This window comes from Gymnogyps californianus, chromosome 15, assembly GCF_018139145.2.
Source record: "Gymnogyps californianus isolate 813 chromosome 15, ASM1813914v2, whole genome shotgun sequence".
In the NCBI taxonomy this organism is placed as follows: Eukaryota; Metazoa; Chordata; class Aves; order Accipitriformes; family Cathartidae; genus Gymnogyps; species Gymnogyps californianus.
Genome location: NC_059485.1, coordinates 9,448,932 through 9,471,955, shown reverse-complemented (window position 1 = coordinate 9,471,955; position 23,024 = coordinate 9,448,932). Strand labels below are relative to the sequence as shown.

The window sequence follows — 23,024 nt, the reverse complement described above, 5'->3', positions numbered from 1 at the left end:
CGTTTGCTAAAATGCACAATTTGGTTTGGCTGCATCCCTGTGTGATTAAATTTAGTGTCATGTGTGGTCCCAAGTACCCCAATACCTGAGATGTGTGCTGGATAGAGGCTCTGATGGATTTCCTCATGAACACAACATCTCAGATTTGGACTCTTACTTTTTTTTTTATCCCAAAAACATAGCAACGCTGAAGGTCTGTACCTGCAGGACAGAAACCTGTGAGAACTCAGTCCAGCAGAATCAGTTACATTACAAAGATGACCGTGACAAATGGCTAGGAAAGTACTGCTGGAAACCACCGCCCGTCACCAGGTTTATAGCGATATTTAATTCACAAGGTTCAATGTCTCTAATCCTGTTGTTGGAAAGCCTGGCTGTCCTGAGGCTGGGCTGCAAACTCTGTTATAAAATCCAGCAGGGAAAAGTCTCGACTCATTTAAATTCTGTACCCTTTTTCTAAGCCTTTTTCCAAGCGGGCAGCGTGGCTGGTGGAGGCAAGGCTCGTTTGCCCTCACTCGTACAATGAAGGCAGCAACTCAGGGCCATGGCACGTGGCACTCCTCTGCTGTGCTTTGGGCACTTCCAGCGGCCAAGATTAATTTCTCTCTGCTGGTCAGGATGAGTGGCTGATGGGGACCTGTCTACATGATGGGCATCTCCATTTTGTGAGGTGAACCCCCCTGTGAGGCAGATCTGCGGGGATGGCGAGGGGACCGGGCACTTTTCCTGTGGCTGAGCTGCCTTGCTGTGCTGTGACACTGCAAGGGTGGGAGCCACTGATGTTTTAAACCACCAGAAGCTGATCCATCCTGTGACACTAACCCTTTCCTGCTTTTTGTTTGGGGATGTGAAAACCATCGTTCATCTGCAGTGCCGTGCCTGTACCTGGGGTCACTGCCTCATTAGGAGTGGGGCTCCGGCGGCAGGACTCATCCTGGGGTGTCTGTCTGTTCCATGTTATTTTATTGCCTTTCCCATGACCCATTTCCAAGGCTAACCTGCACCTGATGGACCTCCTGGAGCACTAGGCTGTCTGCCTGGACGCTGTATGTCCCTGCAAAGTCCTCAGGCCAGGGGCTGTTTCATTGTGCTGCTGTACAGCTCCAGCCAAGGCGAGGTGCCATGCTCAGCTGAAGGTCTTTGGTACACTGTGTTACACCCAATTAATCTTCTGACTATAATATTCAATATCATACTTTTGCCTGTGGTTCATCTTGTCCATTTAGTCTGCTAAAAGAAGGTGCTGAGTGAGAAATAGGTGGAGCAGGGTTTCTAACCTTGTTGGTAAGGCAGGAAAACATGAGCCTTTAATTTTTTTGACACAATTTTGTAATTGTAATAAATATTTATGTGTCTTTGGTCCACTGTAGCAAGCTAATAGTAAATTAATTTGTGATGCCTATTTATTACAAAAGGCTGGAGCCTTTCAACCCTCTTGTTGTGTCTGGCAGCTCCTGGGAATTAATTGCATGCTGTCAGAAAGGCAGATCTCACAAATCCAGCCCCAGCCTGCTAATAGTGGGATTATTATTTAACAATTCAAGACTGTGTGAGGCTGCTTTTTATGCCACTCTGGTGGGTTTAAAGAGGTTTTTAAAGAACTGAACAGCTGAGGCAGAAGTCAGTGTGAGTTCAATGGAGAATGCATTAGCAGTGGTCCCCTGTCTGTAGCATCCTCAGTGAGTGCTGCTGAGTTAATTGTGCCTGCACGCAGGAATTGCCTTGAACAGTTGGTGGCTCTCATGGCTCTTGTGCTGGCCATCTCCCTCAAAGCAGCCCCAGTGGGGTGAACGGACTCGGGGACACCTCTGCTGTCCTTCGAGCTGAGTTAGGGACCTGCCAAGCTGCCTAGGAGGTGCAGGGGGCTGGTGCAAGTTAGGGTTGTGGGACTGCCAGCTCCGAGGGTGCACGGTCCCAGTCCATCCTGCTGGCTGCCTTGTCTCATAATCCTGTCCGTGAACCTACTGAGCTCCATTTAAAACTAGTGGGGAGATCTTGGCTGCTGGAAAGGCTTTCGCTGAGCCTCCCTGCTTTGATAGTTAGAGACTGTCTTCTAACTTCCAGGGGAAATTTACCCAAGGAAAGTTCATAACCACTTACTCTTGTTCCAGCTCTGTTTCTTTATCAAGTTCTTCTCTAACTACTGCTACTTATCCCTTTATATATGCATATGGCACATGAAATCTTGTGAAATGCAATTAATACTATGCTGTATCTTTAGAAATGTCTGTGATTAAATTCAGGGATTTTTCTCAGCTGCTTTCTGTTGGTGACTCATCATCATTCAAGCCCAGCTGGCACAACTGGGTTCTTCGTTGTTTCTGACTACTGAGGTTTTATAGTAAATGTATTGTTACAGGCAGACAAGTGGAGAGCCTTGTGTTTATTACTGTTGAATTCATCCCACTTTTATCACTTGAATCTTCAAGGTCATCTGGTTCTTACATGAAATACCTTTCCTTCAGTCCTCCGCCAGCAGTACAATGCCTTTTTTAATAATCTGTACACTTCATCAGTACTTCTCATGCTGCGGCTGTTAATGAAAGTACCGAGACAGGCAGATCCCAGGCTCCCTCCGTAAGGAACAACTCTGATAAGCTCCATCAAATCTGACACTGCCCCTTTCAGCAGCGCCCCTTTCCCCTGACTTGTCTCTCTTTGATGCTGTCCTTTAAAATCTGTTCCGAAGCCTTTCACAGCAGGGAGATCTGACAAGTGGGTCGGGCATTACCTGGATCACCCTCTCCTCTTCTACGTTTAACCCTACATTTGTTGATCTCTAAGACACTGGACTTTTCTGATCAGTTCCTTCTCTACTCCACTCTCTGCTTAGTTTTAATAATTTTTTAATATTCTTTTAATGTCCTGTTACTTCTCCAGAGAAGCTAGGAGCTTGATCCCACAAAGTTTTACATTTGACGAGGGTATGGATTCTGCATAGCGTTTAGTATTTTTCATTTGAAGAAATGCTGGGCTTCCTCCACGTGCAGTCCGCTGAGGTCCTGAATCCACCTTCTATCTCTAGTATTTTGTATTTCCTCACCATAGTTCTTTTTTTTTTTGCACTTTCTATTTCTGGCAACAGGTATCGTACATTTATGTTCACATATTTAACAATGTACAAATGTAGAAGTGTGGTGTTTCATGAGGGATCCTTATCTCCGCAACAGACTGAAATACCCTACAGGAACATATGATATCCAAAATGTTTGGGATTACCAGCGGATGGAGCAGGGGCTCTGGATGCCCATCTCAAAATGGGAGGACTTGGAAAGACAGGAGGAGACCGGCCTGTAAAACACGCAGACCCTGTGTACGCACAGGGAGAGTGGATCGGGAGGATTTCCTTGTTAATGCCCCATTTTGTTCTCCAGTTTGAATCAAACTGCCATTTCTCCCATTTGCCCCGGCTCCTGTGACTGAATACAGCCTGTCTGCAGGGAAGCTTATGCCATTAACTGTCATTGATTGACAGTGGGAATTAGGGTTATGTGTTGCTCTCCGGGGCCGACTGTCTGGGTGTCTCATCACCTGCAGTGACTGGGGGCAGCAGCCTGACTTCCTGGCATCACACCGGCTGTGGACGTGTGTCAGCAGTTTCAGGTCCAACTTTCCACTGGTATTAGTGACAGGGATTCATTGACTTTAATGGCTAAACTTAACTTACAGCAGCTGGGACTGTGGTTCGAAATGAAGAATTGGGCCAGTAATAATTTATATGTCTTATTGCAGAATTTTTTTCAACAAATGAATGAACACCCATAATCCAAGGCCATGTTTTACTGAGTAATGGTTGCCAAGGATTGGTCTTATTTGTAGTATATCATAAGTACCTATAAATCAAAAGTATATCATAAGAATCTATAAATCAAACAATAGCTCCAAACACAGTAGTAAGTTATGCACCATCTCATAATTTATTATAATACAAACAAGTTTGTCAAACACAATATATTGTCTACTTATGAAAATATCAATATTCACAATTTAAATAGGTGATAGGTCCCATAATTTTATATACCAGCAACTGATCTAAAAAGTATTTTGTTCCTAGCTGTGGTCTTCAAGGACATACACCTATAAGTAATTGTAAAACTGTCCATTCACAGCTTATTTTTCTAATTGTAAATATTTGAAATATAAATTAAATAGAGTACAAAAGACCATCTCCACAACAAAGATGGTTTTGTCTCTAGGATACTTTTTCCCTAAATAATGACACTATATGTGCTTGGTTAAGTTTTTACTATTGGAAAATTAGGAGGTACGAATAATACAGCAAGACATTGGCTAGTTAGCAACAGTCATTGCGAGATGCTTCACACAACCAAAAATAAGGCAAGTATTATCAACAGCAGCTCTCATGTAACAGCAGCTCTCATATGGCAGACTAAAAAGTCAAGGCTTTATTATCCAAACTGGACTCTAAGAAGGCTTCAACTGTCTGTTAACAAGATACGGCTTGATCCAAAGCCCTCCTAAGTTGATGGGGACTGGAAAAACCAACCACAAAACCCACAAGCAACCTTCCCTTTGACTTCAAGGGGCTTTGGAAGTAAGCTCTCAAAGCCCTAAATTACCAGAAATGAAATGACCAATCCATTGTACATGAAAATTGCACCTTGTCATTTCTAAAATGATATGGAAAAGGATTGCGAGTTTCTTCAAATGAAGTTACAACAATTTAATGGGTTATTTTTAGTGGGAAATGAAATATTCATGCAGAAAGATTTTGTTTTTAAATACGGTAATTTACAAAAATACATCATTAGGACAGGAAAAATCAGATGACACTGCTAGTTTGCAGGATAAACATTATGTTACAAAAACTAATATATCACACCATGTGAATGGCAGCATATGCCATGCACTTAATTGAAATTTTTTAATAAATAAAAGCCCTAAACATTCATTATTTTCTGTAAGGTTACTATTATATTAAGTAGAATAGTGAATTTCTTGTATAAATAGTTTTTTCAATAGATACATTCTCAAAAATGAACCACTTAGCTATATAGATATTGCACTTCAGACTCATTCACGTGTAACTCAGACAAGCATTCCTCATAACAAATTTAGAATAAAAATAAGTTATAAATACAGTGTTTTCCCAAAATGAAACATACAGTACCTTTTTCATAAGGTAACTTTGGTTACTATCAACTGACAAAGACCAGAGAGAGGTTTCTGAGAGGAGGGTAGAAGGCATGGCCACAAAACTGAATTTCTGTAAAACACTGGTAAAGGGAGCAGTAATTTTTAACCTTGCCACGACAAATACAGCAAGGCTGAGCATCCCTCTTACGCTTCATTATTGCAAGTAAGTGTGAAGCTTTGTTGAGATCACAGGGACAAATAGCCTACAGGATGAGAGGGCTCCTCGTTTCCCTTTGAATCTGGGGAGATTTGGATGGGAAGGGTCAGCTTTTGCTCTCAGCTCCCCCTTTCCCCAGACATGTCCCTTTTCCCAGACATGCCCCTCTCCTTGCTCTAACCGGCGTGGTCCCTGGGGTGTTCCAGCACCTTGCAGAGGAGTGCTGAGCAGCTCTCCCAACTGCGTTGCCAGTGGGAGAGGACTGGGTGGTGCGTGCTCCCTGAGGCACTGAGCATCCTGTCTCTGTGCTCCTGACTGACCTGAGTAGCCTCGATCTCTCCTGAGAAAGTCCTTCCACACATGAGCTAGCCTTTGCCTGGGGTCCTGGTCTTCGTGGCTTGTGCCTTCTGCTGCCGTTCCCTCCTGGGGAAGGCGTGCTCGGGTTTGGCGTGGCTTTTGCCCTTGCAGGACGCCAGTACAAGTCGGTGTGCAAATGCAGCCTTTGTGGCAGAAGGGAACCAGGCTGTTGTCCTCAGCAGGACTTTTGCAGACTTGATGTTTCTTAGGGGAAATGCTAAGCCATCCATGGGTTTTAGAAAGATGCTTTCTGCCCTCAGATCCCACCAAAGTGGGATTGACTGGATTCCTTCTCAGAGGACCTTGCTACATTAGTCCCTGATGCACCACAAGCTCCCCGCTGGCAATGGAGATGGGCACGGGCACAAATGCAGTGCTAGCACCAGGCTACTTCTTATTTGCAGTTACTGAGAAGCTGCTGTGTCCACTGACCACATTGTGCTTGTGTTCACCATGCAAGGAAGTCTGCTCTCACATTCAGTAAGGCTGCATTAAGTGCCCAATATAGAAGTAAAAAGGTTGTGGTACGTGGCTGAGAGAGACCACATGCCAAGATCTGAAAAGGAGAGAAATTAAAAGAAATGCATTTTCAGCCTTCCTGTAAATCTCTTCTCTCCTCATTTTCTACACACGGCATTGCTGGGATGCTGGTTTTTGAGTGTGAAGGAAGAGAAGTTAAGCTACTTTAAATAAGGTAAATATTTAAAAGCCTTAGTCCAAGCTGATCTATGTTTTTACTGCTGTTGGGTATTTAATGGATTTCTTTCACAAACAGTTTTTTAAACAATTAAATGGCAAATCTGCAATAGGATGGCATAATCTGTCAGGAGAAAATCCTAGGTTGAGGTTTTTATATGTTAATCCCTAAAGGTCTGAACACGGGGGATAACTGAGAATCGTTATTGATTAAGAAGGAACCTGAAGGCTGTGATCACTCCAAACCTCGCAGGAGCAGCTTTGGTGGGAGCTCTGCATCAGGCAGGACTTGGCCTCACACTTGAAAGTCTTCAGACACTATAACTGAAATAGCTGGGAAAAGATGCTGCTTTTGTTCTTGGCTCTAGAAACCTCCCTCCCTTCCTTGAGCTCCCCTGTCTCGGTCACATACTTAAATAACAACTTAAAACATAAGAATATTGGCAGCTTGCAGGATTGCTTTCCATGCCAAGGCTGCAACAGGTACTATATTGGTCCTTGAGCCTTGTTCAAATGAGCCAAAAAGGGCTTGTCACAGTTCGTGTCTTGCAGGCTGCCTCCTGCAACGAGGTCTTGACAGCAAGACTGTGTGGTGGTATTTCACGTCAGAAACAACACATCATTTTTGGCAAGTACACACACCAGAAATGGCACCTTCCACAGTACATAAAAGCATCCGTTTGCTCTGTCGATAGTGAACTGCATGGTCAAGTAAGGTTTTGTTGTTGTGTTTTAAAAGGTTGTAATTAAATGCCGTTGTGGCTTCCCGCCTCCAATGACTTTGGACTGCACTGGTGCTGGGATGCAAAACGTTTGAGTGCGACTGAACGCTAAGACTTGAACTCTGAAGCATATTCAAAATGCTGTCTAAGAGATGGAGGTGTTTGCTTTCTCACTTTTGCTCCTAAAATCGAGTGCTCCTGTTCCCTCCTAACAGTCTGATCTGCCCTTGGTCTCCCAGGGAAACGAAATCAAATGACCACTCTTCAAAACAGCCATTTCAGCAAATTACATCCTGAAGATGTAACCACTCGAAAAGAACTTGCACCCAGAAACTCTGACTATTGCCCGTTTCATGGCGATATTTTTATAGGCTTTCCATTCTTATCATACTGGTAAACAAGCATTTTGATGCAGTGAGAGTTGGCCGGGGAAATCCAAGGGCTGCTTGTTATGGAAAAGTTATGGTTTGTATAGAATTGCACAGGTTGCTTCTGACACTTAAAGAAGGCTTTCAGCGTGGCAGCTGCCATTGTGCGAAATCTTTTGCTAATAAAACAGTAGAGGAAGAAATTAATTGCAGTGTTCAGCAGGGCTAGCATATTGGCGATGTCCGACACAATATGTACTACCCAGCTGTTGTTTATAGGCGATACGTAGAGGTGATACAATATCATGATTATTCTTGGTGCCCAAAGTATGGCAAAAATAGAAGTTATAGTAAACAAAATGGCTGTTGTTTTCCCTGTGGAGTACCCTCGCAGTCGGAAATTGCTCTTTCGCCGCAGCTTGTACACGATGATGGAATTCAGGATGAAGAAGATGGAGCAGGGCACTAAGTAAACGGTAAAGCAGTGGATCCAGATGAGGACGTGATGCATTGATGTGCTTATGTAGTCTTCAATCCAAATGTTGGGCCACCAGTAGTAGGGGATGCTGGTCAAAAAGCAGGTGATATAGACACTTACAATGACTTTTCGAGTACGAGCAGGGTAGGAGACTGTGTGATACTTCAGCGGATGGCATACAGCTATATACCTATCGATCGTTAGTGGAACCGTAATCCAAATGGAGGTGTGGATGGAAGAAAATTCCAAGACCTCAATTATTTTGTCCAGTACCTGAGGCATCTGTTTGTTTAAGATGAAGTCTTCCATGAGGAAGTCAACAAAGACGATGAAGAAGAGAACCAGGATGTCAGCAGCAGCTAGAGCTAGAAGATAGTTATAGGAGGACTTCTGCCTGCGAGCCACGAGCTGGGAAAGGATGATGACTGTCAAGATATTTGCTGTGGAGACAGAAACACAGAGTTAGGCTATTGAGACATAACACTAGCTTTTCTGAGCACTTGCTTGGAGCAGTAGCTCTGTTCCAGCACTTGGCAACATGACCGCCTTTATTAAAGTTCAAGAAACCAAAAGGAAAACACTACAGGTGGGTCGCTCAGAGAAGCTGTTGCCATGAGAGGAGCATGCGGCCCTGCTCCCAGCTGTGGGATACACTGACACTCAGTGTCCTGGCAGACCAGGACGAGGGACAGAGAGAAAGTCGGGACCTTCACTCCAGACACAGGGTGAGGTGGTGTCCAGCAGCCCTTTGCTATCTCCTCAGAGCAGATGTAGAGGTAGAGTTAAGGCCCTGGCTCTGTTGCTGCTCTCTGGTCAGCCCCGCTGCTGCTGCAGGCACGGCAGCAGCATCCTGAGCAGGGGGTGCTGGGACCCCTGCCCGTGTGCAGGGAGGCAGGGGTAGCAGGAGGGAGCAGCAGGAAAAAAAAAAAATCATCTCACACACATACTCTCTTTCATTTCCCCCTTGCTTTTTCACTTTTTTTTAAACAAGTGACAAATGAGAAGGGTGGGGTGGGCTTTGGAGAGAGACATTTTGTTCCTCATCCCAGCTCATGGTGCTGGCCTGTTTTAGTTTTGAACTCCATCTAAAAAGAGCTGAAATCAAAGCCACCTGGATTAGGTAATTCTCTCCTGACTCAGTGGGATCCCAATCGAGAGAAGGACTTCCAGGGAAACACGTGTCCTCAGCTCCTCCTGAGAGCTGGACGTCCTTTGCAGCACTCTAACTTTTCAGCTCTGCCTGGGATCAGTCTCCTGTAATTCAGCCATGCCTGTCTGACCCGCTCTCCTACAGGTGGGCTCTGGGGAAGCATCTCCCTTCCTGCCACTGAAATGATCTGCTCCACAAAGACCTGCTTGCTTATCCAGAGCTGCTGTTTAGAAGTCCTTCAACTGGAAGGCATTTTTCCTCTGAAGTGATACAGCTGAGCCTTTAAGGAAATCCTGCTGGTCTCATCAGATGTGATGGATGTTCTGATTCAGCCCATGTGTAAACATCCCTGAGTTCCCTGAAAAAGCACCTGCTTGCAACTCTCTGGCCACAATACAGGCCCATCACCTAAACCATGCCTACATGTATTGCATGACACTTAAATAATACTGTGGTGAAGTGCTGAAGTGTCTTGTCTCTGCTGTTTCACTGTCTGGTTTGCTTCAGTCTTCTAAAGCTGTGATTCAACTTAAAGATACGCTTTAGTGGCTGCTTGAACCAGTGCTATAAGGGATGCTATAGGAAGGGCTCAGTCCTACAGCCCCTGGCCAGGCAGAGCTCCCCACCATGGATACAAACAGCCCTTGCAGTCCTTGAGAGCTTACCTGCAGCACTAAGGTGTAGCCAAACTTTAACTACTTGCTCATGTTTACTAGAATTTACTGTGTGGTCTTGAATTGGGAAAAAAAAAATCCTATTATTCCTACTAGCAGTATGGCTGGAACAAGACAGGTGAGATTGTTCCCATCAGAAATTTATATCACTTGGCTAGAATACCTGAAGTAGTGCTTAAAAATCAGAGATCTGGTTTACTGTACAAGAGACTGCCAAATGTTTGTATTTGACATTTTCATAAGTGTTCTATAAATCACCTCTTCTGTGCATTCAGTGCTTCAAACATTTCTGCCAGCTTTGATGGATTTCCCAAAACAAATCAACAATAATTGTAAGGATTCCTTTAAATCAGAGAGAAAGGAAGTTGCTGAAATTAAGGTAATGATGACCCAGGACATATGTCCTACAACTGAAAATGCTCTTTTTTTAACTGTTTTACTTGGCACTGGAGAAAACTTTCTCCTTCATAAACGCCTTCAAAGCCTGCTGTCTGGGAGCCGACTCCTGCCACCAGGGAAACGAACTGCAGCAGAGTGAATGATCTTGAGTAATAGCCCTCATAAGTGTCACCTATTTTTGTATTAGCTTAATATATTAATTTTGTATCTTGGAACAAAACTAAACCAAACATGACAATCAACTGACTTCTTCCCTAAATAAAAAAAAAGCATGATCTTTCCAACAGTATTGTCTCAAATCACCTTCAGGGGAATTTTCCCAATTCTGCCCTCCATTAACATGAATGCAACTGCACTGATTTCAGCTCGGAGCAGACGTGGGAGACGGGGGGGTGACATAGTCAGAACTGCTGTGTCATTTTTCACTTACTTGCTTATGAAATGCCTCTGTTGTGCCTGCTGATGAGCCCTAGAGGTACAGTGAGTGATGTACTGTCAAGGAAATCCTCGAGCTGGAGTGTTTATCATGACTCTGCAGCCACTGTTGGTTTTGGCCAGCCAGGCTGAGTGGCTTGGCTTCACAGATATTGGATGTGACCCATGGGGTTCATCTTCTCTTTAAATCCTCTGGATTTGACTCACTCCAGCGGCAGCAGCTGGAGCCAGCATGCAGCAAGGGGGATGCTTGAGGACGTTGGTCCCTGCTGGCAACTCTGGCCTGACCGTCAGAGGAGCTCCTGCAGAGATGCTGAAGCCACACCACGTGCAGGCACAGCAGCCCTGCTCCCCACCCCTTCTGCCCATTGTGAGGGTCCCGCTGTTTGGTTCTAACCCCACTCCTATTTTCCTACAGGAGCAGATTTATGAGCAGTCCTTTCCTCTGTACCCTCTCCCCCCGCCTTTCTCAGGGTTCCCAGCAACAGTGGTAACAGCATGTACTGAAATGCAAGTTACTCATCTAATGCCAGCAAGTTTTGCTTGGTGAGCCAGATTAGAAAATTGATCTGACAAAGTACATGCAAGCTCTATCCAATTTTTCTGCAAGGGTTACGGTATCTTGTATTGGAAATGCTTTCCCTGGGATCATATTAGGGCTTTTTCTGGCGGGATGATATGAAACATAGTAATATCATTTACTTGGTGAAAACAGATATATACTGGGGTGCAGCAGAAAGTTGTCAGTATGACAGTGTTTTAGCACAGGGTTTGGGAGTATTTTTTCTGCTGCATGCTGTATAGGGAAAGCAAAGATGAGCTATGGATAAGTCTCAGTCCTTCACCCATTTCCTAGCCAGTGTTAAGCTGGTCCTTGGTGTGTCCTCAAACACTGCCTAAAGCTCAGTAAAATGGGAAATGGGTGGGAACACCACTCTGTGTGAACAACTGCGTCCTTGTGCCAGCATCTCGGTGACTCCTGGGTGCCTACTCAGTGCCCTGCAAGCTCTCCTGAGGGCAAAAATTACCTACTGCGGGTGAAAGGTGATGGAAGAGCATCTGCAACCACATTTTAACCTTATTTACCCTAATTCTTGCACTAACGTTGTAGTCAGTGATGAGGACTCTGGTAGAAATGATGATGGCGATATAAAAATATCTGTCTCTACTGTAACGTACGTTGAGCTACAGCTGCTGGATAGGTTAGTGCCCCTAAATTGTCCTGGATGGTATATTGCCCATTTCTTGCAGTGTTTTTTCTAGATACTAAGTAGTTAAGATCATCTGAATTTGAAAGAGATTGATCACTGTGCTGGGAGTTGATTAGGGGATGACAGATGGGAATTTATGCCAGCGTCGCTTGCTGCAGTGCAGTATTCTGAATTTATAAATATCTGGTTGAGAACCAGGGCTTGATTAGGGACTAGCTGGCTGAAGCCTTGATATACCACTCGCAGATGATGAGAAGCAACTGTAAGAAATGGCAGTCTCAATTCTTTCCCTTCAGTCATGAGGATGCCTTTGAGACACAGCATCTGAAGGTCTCTGACACCCAAACACCATCAGTCCATGCTGCTCAAAATACGGCAACCTTCTAACTTAGCCAGGCTTTGTCATGGGACGCTTACATCTCTCCTTTGACATCTCCTCTGACTTTATCAGCTTCTGAGTACAAATTGTAGCACTGAAATTCATGCCATTGGAGGTCCTACGTATCTGAGAGGGATCATCCTTTAGGAGTAACCTTGGTTTTCATGTGGATTTGGGTTTGCTTCCTGTACCAAAGCCATGCTGCCTTGCCTGCAGAGCCCGGGCAGTCTTCTGTGCCTCCTCAAAGCAGTGCCCGTGACCTAAAGGCACAGTTTTTTCCCCAGCTTCTTGTTTCATGAATTACAGTCGTAGCTCAAATAGTGTCTAACCACAGCCTTTGCAGGGGATTTGCAGAGCTCCTTCCACTGACTATTATCACCGCGTGTGAGCTTAAGCAGCAGCAATTGTATCTGTCTAAAGAAGAAATAGGCATGTTTCTAGGCTTTGGGTTTTTTTTATTGAGAGTGTTTTGCACGTACACAGCAGCCGGTCCAGTGAAATAGCCTTTACAACACAAGTGGTAGCACCGCTGCGTTGGGAATACGACCCGCTGTGTGGTTCAGTAGTTCAGCATCATAAACTACCTAAATGAAGTAGCCACGAGTGTCGCTTACTGAGCGTGATAAACATTAGGTCACTGAATATAATGGACACCTTTTACCAAATACAGTTGTTGCTAGGATCCCTACAAATTATTGTGCAATGTATGAAACTACTCTGCAGGCCTTGCATTAGTCACCTGACTGGCACAGAGAGAGACAGTTTATGAATGGGAAATTTTAAATTGCTTTAGAAAATATGTTAGTAACACCTCCTTCTTAGATTTAGAAACTCTGAGACTGTAAGTACAATATGCTAAAAATATATAGTGAAAAAAAGTGATGTTTGGGCTTGATGGGAATAGATTATTTCCTCTAAGCTAGGAGGCATTATTAAAAAGTAAACAGGTACCGTGTCTAGCAGCCAGATCTGACTGTGATTACTAAGTCGTTTGCCAATAGTTACCAGATTGGAGCTGAGGATGGCATTCAGCCCTTACTTCGTGTGGGAGCTCTCTGGAGAAGATGATGACAATGGGTGATTTCTGATGGAGGCTATGTAACAGGAATTATTTAAAAAAAAAAAAAAATGCTGTGGCAACAAAAATGTGTTTATTACTGATGTTGGCTATAGCTGGTTATATGGTCTTTTAAAAATGACCCCTGGATGCTGTTTGCCCTTAAAGAAGATAGGGCAGTTCCATGTTTTCCTCTTACAGCTGGTATGGGTCGAACTCAACACTACAGCACGTGGGGACAACCTTCGTGAACGGTGCCTGCTCATGGCTAATGTGATTTGTTCTTCTCTTTCATTATCATATCCTGAGATCCTTCCTTAAGCCATTGTGAAGTGTAAAGAGATACTTTATAAAATATTAGTGCAATACAAGTTTTTCCTTCCCTGAGAGTTCCTGTGAGGATTGATTTTTTTAAAATAAATTGATTTGTTGTTCAATTGTCTGAGCGCCACCGAATGGCACGCACCCACTCACCCTCAGGAGGGAAGGGCCCTCAGCCCTTCTGCTGGTGCCTGCATCATCTCCCAGGGGATGGAGAGGGATCTAAGCCAAAAAAAAGAGCAATCACAAAAGCTATGGCAGGCGTGGATGCAGGACTGCCACTGGAGGAGGTTTCACACCTTGTAGGAAGGCTCTTGTGTCGTTTGTGCTTAGAAATCCCATGTGCAGGGACAGACCGTGCCAGCTCTGAGGGCTAAAGTGAACCTGGAGGTAGAGGACGGAAGCTCCTGCCCAGGACAACCCAAACCCCCCTCTATACGCAGGAGACCGGGTTAGTGACTGCCAGAGAAAACGCAGCACGGCTTTGCACTTACAAGTCACAGGTGAGTGAATGAGTTGGTGTCAGAGGCCAGATTCTGACGATGAAATCTGGCCTCTGGGGCCATTTTTCTCACTGACACCATTTATTAGCTGAGGTGGCTCTGGGGAAGGATGCCGTGAATGGGGTACTCTGCTCCGCGGCTGGCACTGGCTGGTTGTGGAGGCCAGAGAAGGATTTTAATCTAGCCAAAAGCACTTCCTCGCTGTTGGAGGGCACAGACGCGGTAATGGTGTGGAGACGCCAATGGGTGGGTATTCACTTTCAGCCTTGCCAACCACTCAGGCTTAAGTGCAGTAACTTGTCTGGCAGACAGGTGTAATTACATTGCATTGCTTTCGGCTTTCCTAGACCATCGGCGTAGGCTTTTTTCCCTAGTCTTTATAAAATAGGGCTATTTTTGCAACGTGAGAACAGCCCAGAAGGAACGCTAGGCTAAGATGCAGAGAGGCCCAGTACACGCTCATCGGTGACAGACGTGTGTTCGTGTGACAGGGATCTGGTTCTCCTCTTGCTGTCTTCACCCTCCTCATCCACCTTTCCTGAGCTGGGCCCACAGCGCAGAAAGCCTCTAAGGACTCTTGGACATTCCCCCCTGAAGCCTTTCTTAGAGGCACCTACATGAGGATAAAAATGTCTAAAACTCACATCCCAAAATCTAGCCTTGCATCTTGCCACTAGAGCAGTAAAGCTTTCTAACGGAAATTGGTGCTGGAAGGAGAAAAAGCAATCTGCAAAATAACGCAGAAATCATAAAAGGGATTTGGTTATTCATGCAATGTATCTGGACAGACAGAGATTTTCAAGGCAATTCGGGTGTCTCATTTGGCAGGTGTCTGTGGCTTCTAAATGTGGGCTGTCAGTGAAGTTTAAGAGGTCTCAAGCTGAGTAACTTGAGCTCGAGGATGACAAAACCATTCTACCCTTTTGATATTGAACGCCAAAGTACTGAGGCAGGTGCCAAAGGTATTTGATGGGACTACTAGGATGGAGGCAGGACGTGATTTCATAAGGGCACCGGCATGAATTCTTTACTGAACATGAATAATTAAGAGGATTTTACCTTTGATTGTGGTTTTGCTAAAAAACAAAGTTTTTATGTCTTCCTAAAGCATTAGCTAATGCAATAGGAGCTCATGCTTGCAAACCCTATGGCCAAGCTTTCTCAGAGACGATGCCAATTTTACACAATATGCAGGAAATTACAGACTATGTAAAACCATCGCAGTTTGGCTTTATTTCCCCCTCAGAGAATACACTGCATCCACACTAAATATATCACTCTTCGGTGTGCCAGTCTGGACATTGAAGAAAACATACCTGGAATGAACAAACGTTTGTGAAATATCCTAGTCTGATGTAACTGACTGACAGGTAATTTGTCTTGAAACCAAAAGTAACCTCTAGTGCACCTATCCACATAGTCAATGCACCGTATGATTGAAAAGATGGAGAAGTTAAATGACTGTACATTCTAGGGACTCTCTGTTTCAGGTGGTAGAAGAGAACAATTTCAGTGAAAAAGATGTGTTCAGAGTTTCAATAGGCAGGCTTCTCTCCTCTTCCATGGATAAAGGGATAAAACTCCTTTTGGTCATCTTCTGTACAGCTAATTCTGGTCCTACTTGGCTGCCCCTACTTCATTGCCTCTGCACAACCATACTGGTGTCCTGGGGAGCAACCCAACACCGTCTTCTCCCGTCAGGTCACCCCCAGAACAGCACCAACAGCACTCCGGACATTGGGGTTTAGGATTACATACTTATATATCTTTATTCTGCAGAATGAAAACGGAATTGTGTGCAAGGTCTCCTGTGCTTAAGGGGTTAATTTTGGCTTTGTTTCCTTTTCTAGTGTCTCAAAGTTAATAGGAAAAGAGATTAAAGGCTCAAAAAGACCCCCTGAAACAGAAGGTGAAAGCTTTTGTGGCCAGGGATTGCTTTGTACTTAGCATGTTAAGGCAGAGAGTGCACCCCGTCAGGATATCTCCGTGTTGTTTGCCTACAGCAAATTGTTTTGACGTACGCGGATGAAGGCCTTCTCCTGCTGGCTTGTTTCTGCTGATTCACCCCCATTTTACGGAGGGGAGCAGAAAGAGGAGGAGGAGAAGAGAACTAAATAAGGGGGTGAAGAACAGCAGGATATTAGACTGCCTAGTGCTTCTGAATGGCTTGACTTCTTAACAACTGGGGGCTCTGCATTACCCACCTACCGTGAAAACTGGCTGTGCTCTCTCTTTTGTGTCGTTGTCATTTCAAGGAAAAATCTCCTTTGGAGTTTTTCCTTCCCAATCCATTTCAGCAGCCTGCCATGCAAGGTTGTGCACTTCATAGTCTACTGAGCCTCCCAAATATTGCACCTCGTTATCATTACAGCCCTGACAGTGTTGTTTCCTACTGATGTGGCAGAAGAAAACCAAAGTTAGCAGTTGTACTCTGAGGTGGCGTTCAGAGATGCGCAATCAAGTCCTCTTCTGTATTAGCATGGATTTGGCCACACGCTGCCCTTCAGGCTGCAAGGCTTTAGTGGCCACAGTCTCCAGACATACTGACCAAACTAAATCACTCCCGTCTGCACGCCTTGCTGTCACCGTTTTTGTGCAGGAACACTGTAATGAATCTATTCTTTTTCATAATGATTCTTCTTTCCTTAAAGAAAAAGCATTCATTTTACAATAGGAAGTGACTCATTTTAAGGATGTTAGCAGCAGTTTTGTTCCCCTCCGTCCAGTAGTGCTACTGTAATGTGCTGCAGTGGCCTTCGGTTGCTCTGATAGCTGGGCTAAAGTTCTGCCAATTTATTTGTCCTTCTTTAAGCAGGATGCAATGTACTGGCTTTGCGTCCAATTCAGATTTTAAGTCAGAGAAAGTATAGTCTTTGAATAAAAGGGGGGTTGAATCAGGCCTCAGGAGGGTTCAGTTCTTATTCATTGTCTGAACTCTATCTAATGAGCGACAGCTAAAGAGTGCTGGTTTTTTTCAAGGTCATAACTCTGCATGTACCAATTCTCCCACTCATATTTTCAGATATTCCTTTAGCACTTCTATTGTTCAGGTGCGCTGTTATGAGAGAGGCTATTTATTCAGGTGTTGGAAATGCTCTCTTTAATCAGAAGCCTGTACTGTGATTGCAGAAGAGTATACTAGGCAGTAGATGGCAGGAATCCAAAATGGGTCAGACACACTTCTGTACTGCTGTGTGCTGTATGTACACCTACCTTCTGCCTGCTTTGGTATTTACTGGGTATTACATGCCACGTGAGTGAGTCATCAACAAACATTGCTACCTGTCCCCCTTCCTACTCGTGGTACTAACCAGGTCATGGCTGTAAGCACAGAGATGGCAACGCTCTTCAGGTCTCGTTCCCCCTACAGTGGCGGGGAGCGGAGGGAGCACAGCTGGGCTGTTGCATGGTGGTGGTCTCTTAGATCAGGGATGCTCAGCCCACGGCCCAACGGCAGTATCTGCCTTGTCAGGACGATGACCCTGGCTTGCATGCCTCCCGAATAGCCTCCTTATTCCAAGCTGCATATGGGGAGAAGGCTCCAGAAGGACCAGGTCTCCATTGTTTCAGTTTGCCTGTGACTGTACTGCAGTTTGCACGGGCGCAGTGCAAATGTTATGCACCTGCATGTCAATCCAACACCCTAGGAAGCATCTGGCTTGCTGTGCAAGGACAGCCAGTCTTTCATCTGCTAGGGGAAGGTCCATAACGTGTAGCTCTCTCTTGACAGTGTGTTAAAAAGGTTAGGCAACCCTGCTGAGCTTACACGTTCCTCTAGGTCAGGACTACAGCTTCTCTCCCTCTGCATGGAGCCTGCCGAGTGCACTTTGTGCATGGCTGGGCTTTGAATGACCTGGGTTGTCCCCATCTCCGTGACTCCTTGTTCAGCAGCAGGTCTGACGTGAAAGCTACCTGTTCGCGCCCTCCAGCTGTGAGCACCCAAGTGTGTGTCCAGGCTGCTTTCCCAAGCTTGCAAAGTCCTGAATCTGCACTTAGATCAGTGTGATGAGTTTTAAGCAGAAGCCTAAAGGACAAATAAAATAAACATTTGTGGACCAGGCTCTCAAAGTTCGGAGTGGCACTTCCCTGGGGCATTGGTGTGAGTCTATTACCTCCCAGGGACGCTGTAAGGGTGCTGGGTATGTGCCTGTACTTTGTGTCACTGGGATGTGATGACCCCTGAAGCCAAGTCACTCCCCAGGTAGGTAACTGACTGGGGAGCAAAGTGGAACCAGCGATCATGCAGTAAGAAAGCCAGATTTTACTCTGCCTCTCCGCACTGTCAGGAGGAGGAGACCTCTGGAAGCATGGATCAGGCCAGGCCCCCGTCTAGGAAACGCTGCCAGTTGGTCCTTTCAGCGGCAATACGCTATACCCCTGACGGGGAAGGTGACTGCAGGCAAGGCAACTCAGTTGCCGCTGTACCTTCTAATGAAGCAGGAACTGGGGTCAAAGCCAGGTGTCTGCAGCGAGCACTGCTGCTTCTCTGCCTGACCTTCCTGGCCGTGTTCGGTGGCACTGCCATAGCAGGAGCTCTTTGGTGTAGCTGCTTTGTGCAGCTCTCAGTGGCAAAGGGACAGACTGAGAGTTGGTACCTGTTGCTCTTCGCTTCTTCACCTTAGCAGCCCCCTCCTGGATTGAATCAGAGCAATTTCTTCCCTCCCCCACATCCGACACCACCTTCTCCGGCATTTTATCTCACTAAAGCAAGAAACACTTCCATTAAGCCTTCCTGCAGCCCCTCTCTTGCCTCCCAGCTAACTAGAGGTGCTTCAGAGGTCCTCTCCAACTGACAAGACAAGGGGAGTGCAGGGATGGTAGAGCAGGGGCTGCAGAACGGCTCCATAAACGATAAGCCCACCCCTCTAAATGGGAGTATGACCCCACTTCCAGTGCTGCTGCCTTGCTCTGCTCCCCACCCTTGCACCAGCAGTTTCTCCCTGTCCCATGCAGCCTGCTCCTGGGGCACCCCTGCTCCTGGCAGCGGGACTGCACACTTGTGGGACACCTTTGCGCATCTGCACTCAAAACAAGTTTCGGAAAACAGTCTCTGTCTTGCCAGCCTCCGCTTAGAGGGAAAAGAAAAAACCTCCCGTCCCAGCTGATCGGAAGGCGCAATCACCTCTGGCAGAGTTGTAGCCGCCTTGGCGCGCGGTACCTGCTGCGGCAGGGTCGGCGTGCAGTGGTGCCTCTGTGGTTGCCCCTCTTTGCAGGGCACAGCCTGGCACTTGCCTCTCTCTGCTACTGCCAGAGCAGGGGTGAAAGGAGTTCACTTTGCTCTCTCTAGTCTCTGCCTTTTTCAGACTTTCTGGTGCCTGGTTGAACAGGGAGGGAGAAAGAGCCACTGCTGAGAACAGGCTCTGCTGAGATGCCTGGGTTATACAAGGGAGGGGAAAGGATGCTTTCTCTGCATGCACAGTCAGGCCTGGCATCGCTTGGCCTCAAAGTGGAGTTGTTGAGTTAGTGAAGTTTCCTTCAGACACTAGAACAGGAAAGGCAGAAACAGTTAACTGGTTTCCTCTCTCATCAGTCTTTCTCCAAGATTTGTGGCAAGGAGTTAACTGTTTCTATTTCAGCAAAACACTTCACTAGTGCTGTATTTGAGGACAGATCCTAGACAGTGTTTCTCTTAAATTCTTGGCACCATGCAAAGCTAGTTACTCAGAGCCCACAGACTTCAAGGTTCTTTTTCTAACAGGTAATAAGTGTGCTACCTTTACAATTTTCTAATTGTAGCATAATTCTAAAGAAAACTGAAGAGCAGCTTCAAATTGAAACATGAAAAGCTCTTTTTAGCATTGCTCTTGCCCCGAATCACATCCTCAATGAAGCCTGGCCATGTGAGTTTTCCCCTAAACATATCCAGCTTGTTCTCATCTCTGTGCAGTCTCAGGGTGAGAATCATAAATTTCTCATGCACTCAGCATACTGTACATGTGCAGTGTTTTCAGGTGTTAGTGCCAATGTTATCCTCAGATAATGTGCACTGAACAAGCAGACACATTCATACCTGATGTAAGTCCACTGAAGTCAGCAGTGTTGCACCACCAAATGCTTTGGCGAGTTCTGTTAAGCGCTATCACTGGTGCCCCTGCTCTAATCAACCGATGTCTGATCCCTTGAGAAATGCGTGTCACCATTGCTAATTTGGATCATCCACTGATTTTAACCATGTTCTTAGAATGACAGCGTTATGTCTGTAATTACAATGTAGTATCCTTAGGGAGCTGGTGCAAGTATGTGCAGAGCACTCATTAAAGGATTTTTCTTGTCTGTGCATGTAAGACTTTCCCCCATTTCAGAGACATACAAAGGCAAGCTTAGCCACAGCCTGCTTCATAACAACTTCTTCACCTGATAATTTTGAGAGGGTCTTGGTCAGTTCCTAGGGGACAGGTTTTGAAATCAGAACTTGTCATTCCTGTGGAGAGCTAAGCAGCCCCTAAGGAATTAATGAGGAGGAAGCTACCTCCTCATCCCTGCTGGCTGGGTCTCTTCAGGTCAGGGCTGAGACTCATCAATGCTGTGGAGCAGAGACACTTGCCTATGCCCTGCATCCTCTGTGGGTAAATACAGGACTTAACTTTCCAGTTCTCTGAACTATTAGTCTGAACTATTAGCCAATCTTCAAATTTTAATTATAAGCCAGGGAGGAAAAAAAAAAACCAACCAACACAAAGAACATCAATTCATATGCAGAGTGGTAATTGCATGTGTGCTGTTCAGAGGCAGGCTTCTCTTCATGTCTGATTAAAAATTTTTCTATTAATTAATTGCTTGAAGAAGGAATTAAGGTGAACAAAACATCTAGAAATTGTAGACTATTAACTATCGTTGCTGCTTGCCATTTTACATGGCACTTTAAATGTGTAGCTGTACATAGACACAACCAAACTCTCTTGTATTGCACTCTTAAAATACCGATTCACCTTGGTGCATCAGATCGCTCTAACTTTTCCCCGACTCATTCTACCTGTCCTTGGGATCGCTGCAAGTTACTCTGAGGCTGGAGGTGTTAAGCCAGGGAGCAAGCCGTGATGTTTGCCCACCCAGGCTGCACTGGGATGGCAGCTCTGCCTGCTGAAGCCCAGTCTGTAACTGCAGAAGTGGTGCTGCACGAGCAGCTCCCTGCGGTCCTGCGTGCCAAGGCGTCTCGCTGACAGCCTCAGACAGCCCCCTCCGGGAGGAAAAACCTGCTCAGTCCTCCATCTCGGCTGAGACAGTCATGCCGATATGATGCTCGTGTGGCATCTGCACGTTTTGAGCTATGGATACCTGCGTGCTGGCAACAGTGCCTCACAGGTGTTCCCACCCAAGCGTGAAACATCCTTTCCTTCCTCATTTGGGGTGTCTCTTGCTTTTCTCATCCCCAGCATTTCTATATTGTTTTTGTCCCCTTTTTAAGTAGGAAATTTCGCTGAGGGTTATACAGTCTGGAGGCTGGTGCCTGCAAGCTGGGACTTTCTTCCGAGCCCTGTACCTGCATTCAGGGATCTCAGTGTCAGCATTGCCATTGACTTTGCAATGCACTGACCCCAAGACTGGACTTTCTAGATACTGTCCTGCTCCATCAGCCGCAGGGACAGGCTCCCGAGTAAGACAACTATCTGCTAACCTTCTGATAGCGTGCTCCTTCCCCAGCCAAGTTCCTTACTGGTGGTATGTTGCTCCTAAAGCCAACCCTGTCCCAGGGAGCCAGGTGGAGATTTGCACCAGAGAAACTCAACAGCTACACTTTTGATTACTGCCGGCCCGGCACGCAATCGATAGGGGACAGACCCGGCTGTCCTCGGTACCGCTTTGTCTTCAAATGGCCAAATTGATTATGGCAGAAACTTCACGACGGGCTGAGACTTCGCGTGTCAAGTTCAGAGTGCCCGAGTCCGCGTGGGAAAACGACCGCAGCAGCGCAAGGGCAGGCAGGGACAAACCCCGGCGAGAGAGAAAACGCAGGGACAGCAGCGCGTCAGGCAGTGAAGATGCTGTCTAAGAAACGCCCGTGTTAATCCCCGCCAAGTACTCGAAAGAACACGTTCCCGGTGCCTTTAGCAGCCCGAGGACGCCGCAGCGCGCTCAGCCCGCACCGCGCCGCGCCGCAGGCAGCCGGGCAGGCGACGCTCCGGCGGGCGCTGCCGGCAGCTCTGCGGGAACCCCGCCGCCTCGCCCCGCCGCGGCAGCCCCGGGGCAGCCCCGGGCACGGCGCCCCGTCCCCGCCGGCTCCCCGCTGGCCAGGGGCGCGGCACTCACCCGGCAGCCCGAGGCAGAGCAGCAGGCTGTAGTAGACGACAGGTGCGTATCCCAAGCCGCAGCCATAGCGGTGGTGCGCCAGGAGGGAGCCGTTGTGGAGGTGGAGGTGGTTGTGCTCCATGGACCCGCTCTCCGCGCTGCCGGCGCTCGCTCCGCCGCACGGGCCGCCCCGGCCGCGCCGCCCGCCCGCCCCTCGCACGCTCAGCAGCGGCGGCGGCGAGCGCGGCGCGGCCCCCGCGGCGGGCGGCGGCACATGGCGCGGCCCCCGGCGGTGCGGGGCGCTGCGGGGCCGGGCGGGGCGGGACCAGCCCGGGTTCCCCGCCGGTGGGGCGGGGCAGCCGCCGCCGCCTCAGGCCACCCCGGCTGGCGGCCTGCGCCGCCGTTCGCGTGATGGAGCCTGCCCTGGGACCCTCTGGTCGGCGGAGGCAGGTCCGGGGCCCCGAGGAGGAGGGGAGGCGCGGCGGAGAAGGGGCTTGAGGAGACCCTGCCTCCGGGCTGCTCCTCGGCGCCCCTCAGAGCCCTCTTCCCTCCCCCCGGGGCAGCACGGGGGTGCCCGGCTCTTACCCCCGTGAGGGTGAACCCCGACGGGTGAACCGCCGCCTTCCCGCTGGGCAGCGGGCTCGCTCCACAGCAGGAAAAGGGAATTTTTCTCCAAGTTGGCACGCAAGTCGATAGGATAACAAAAGAGCACTGGTAGGGTTTATTAGCGGTGT

At 47.0% G+C, this 23,024-nt stretch overlaps 1 protein-coding gene across 1 annotated transcript; it reads right to left on the bottom strand.

Moving 5' to 3' along the window:
• Positions 1-7,440: 7,440 nt before the first annotated feature.
• GPR139 (G protein-coupled receptor 139) lies at positions 7,441-22,432 on the bottom strand. The gene is made up of 2 exons (XM_050906160.1): positions 22,312-22,432; positions 7,441-8,375 (listed from the first exon to the last, which is right to left on the bottom strand). Exons 1-2 carry the CDS (start codon positions 22,430-22,432, stop codon positions 7,441-7,443), a joined length of 1,056 nt encoding a protein of 351 aa, XP_050762117.1.
• Positions 22,433-23,024: the final 592 nt, after the last annotated feature.

Coding starts and splice junctions, on each gene's coding strand:
- GPR139 (XM_050906160.1), bottom strand. CDS start 22,432: ATGGAGCACAACCACCTCCACCTCCACAACGGCTCCCTCCTGGCGCAC. Junction 8,376..22,311: donor GCTCTGCCTCGGGCTGCCGG/GTGAGTGCCGCG, acceptor CTGTCTCCACAG/CAAATATCTTGACAGTCATC.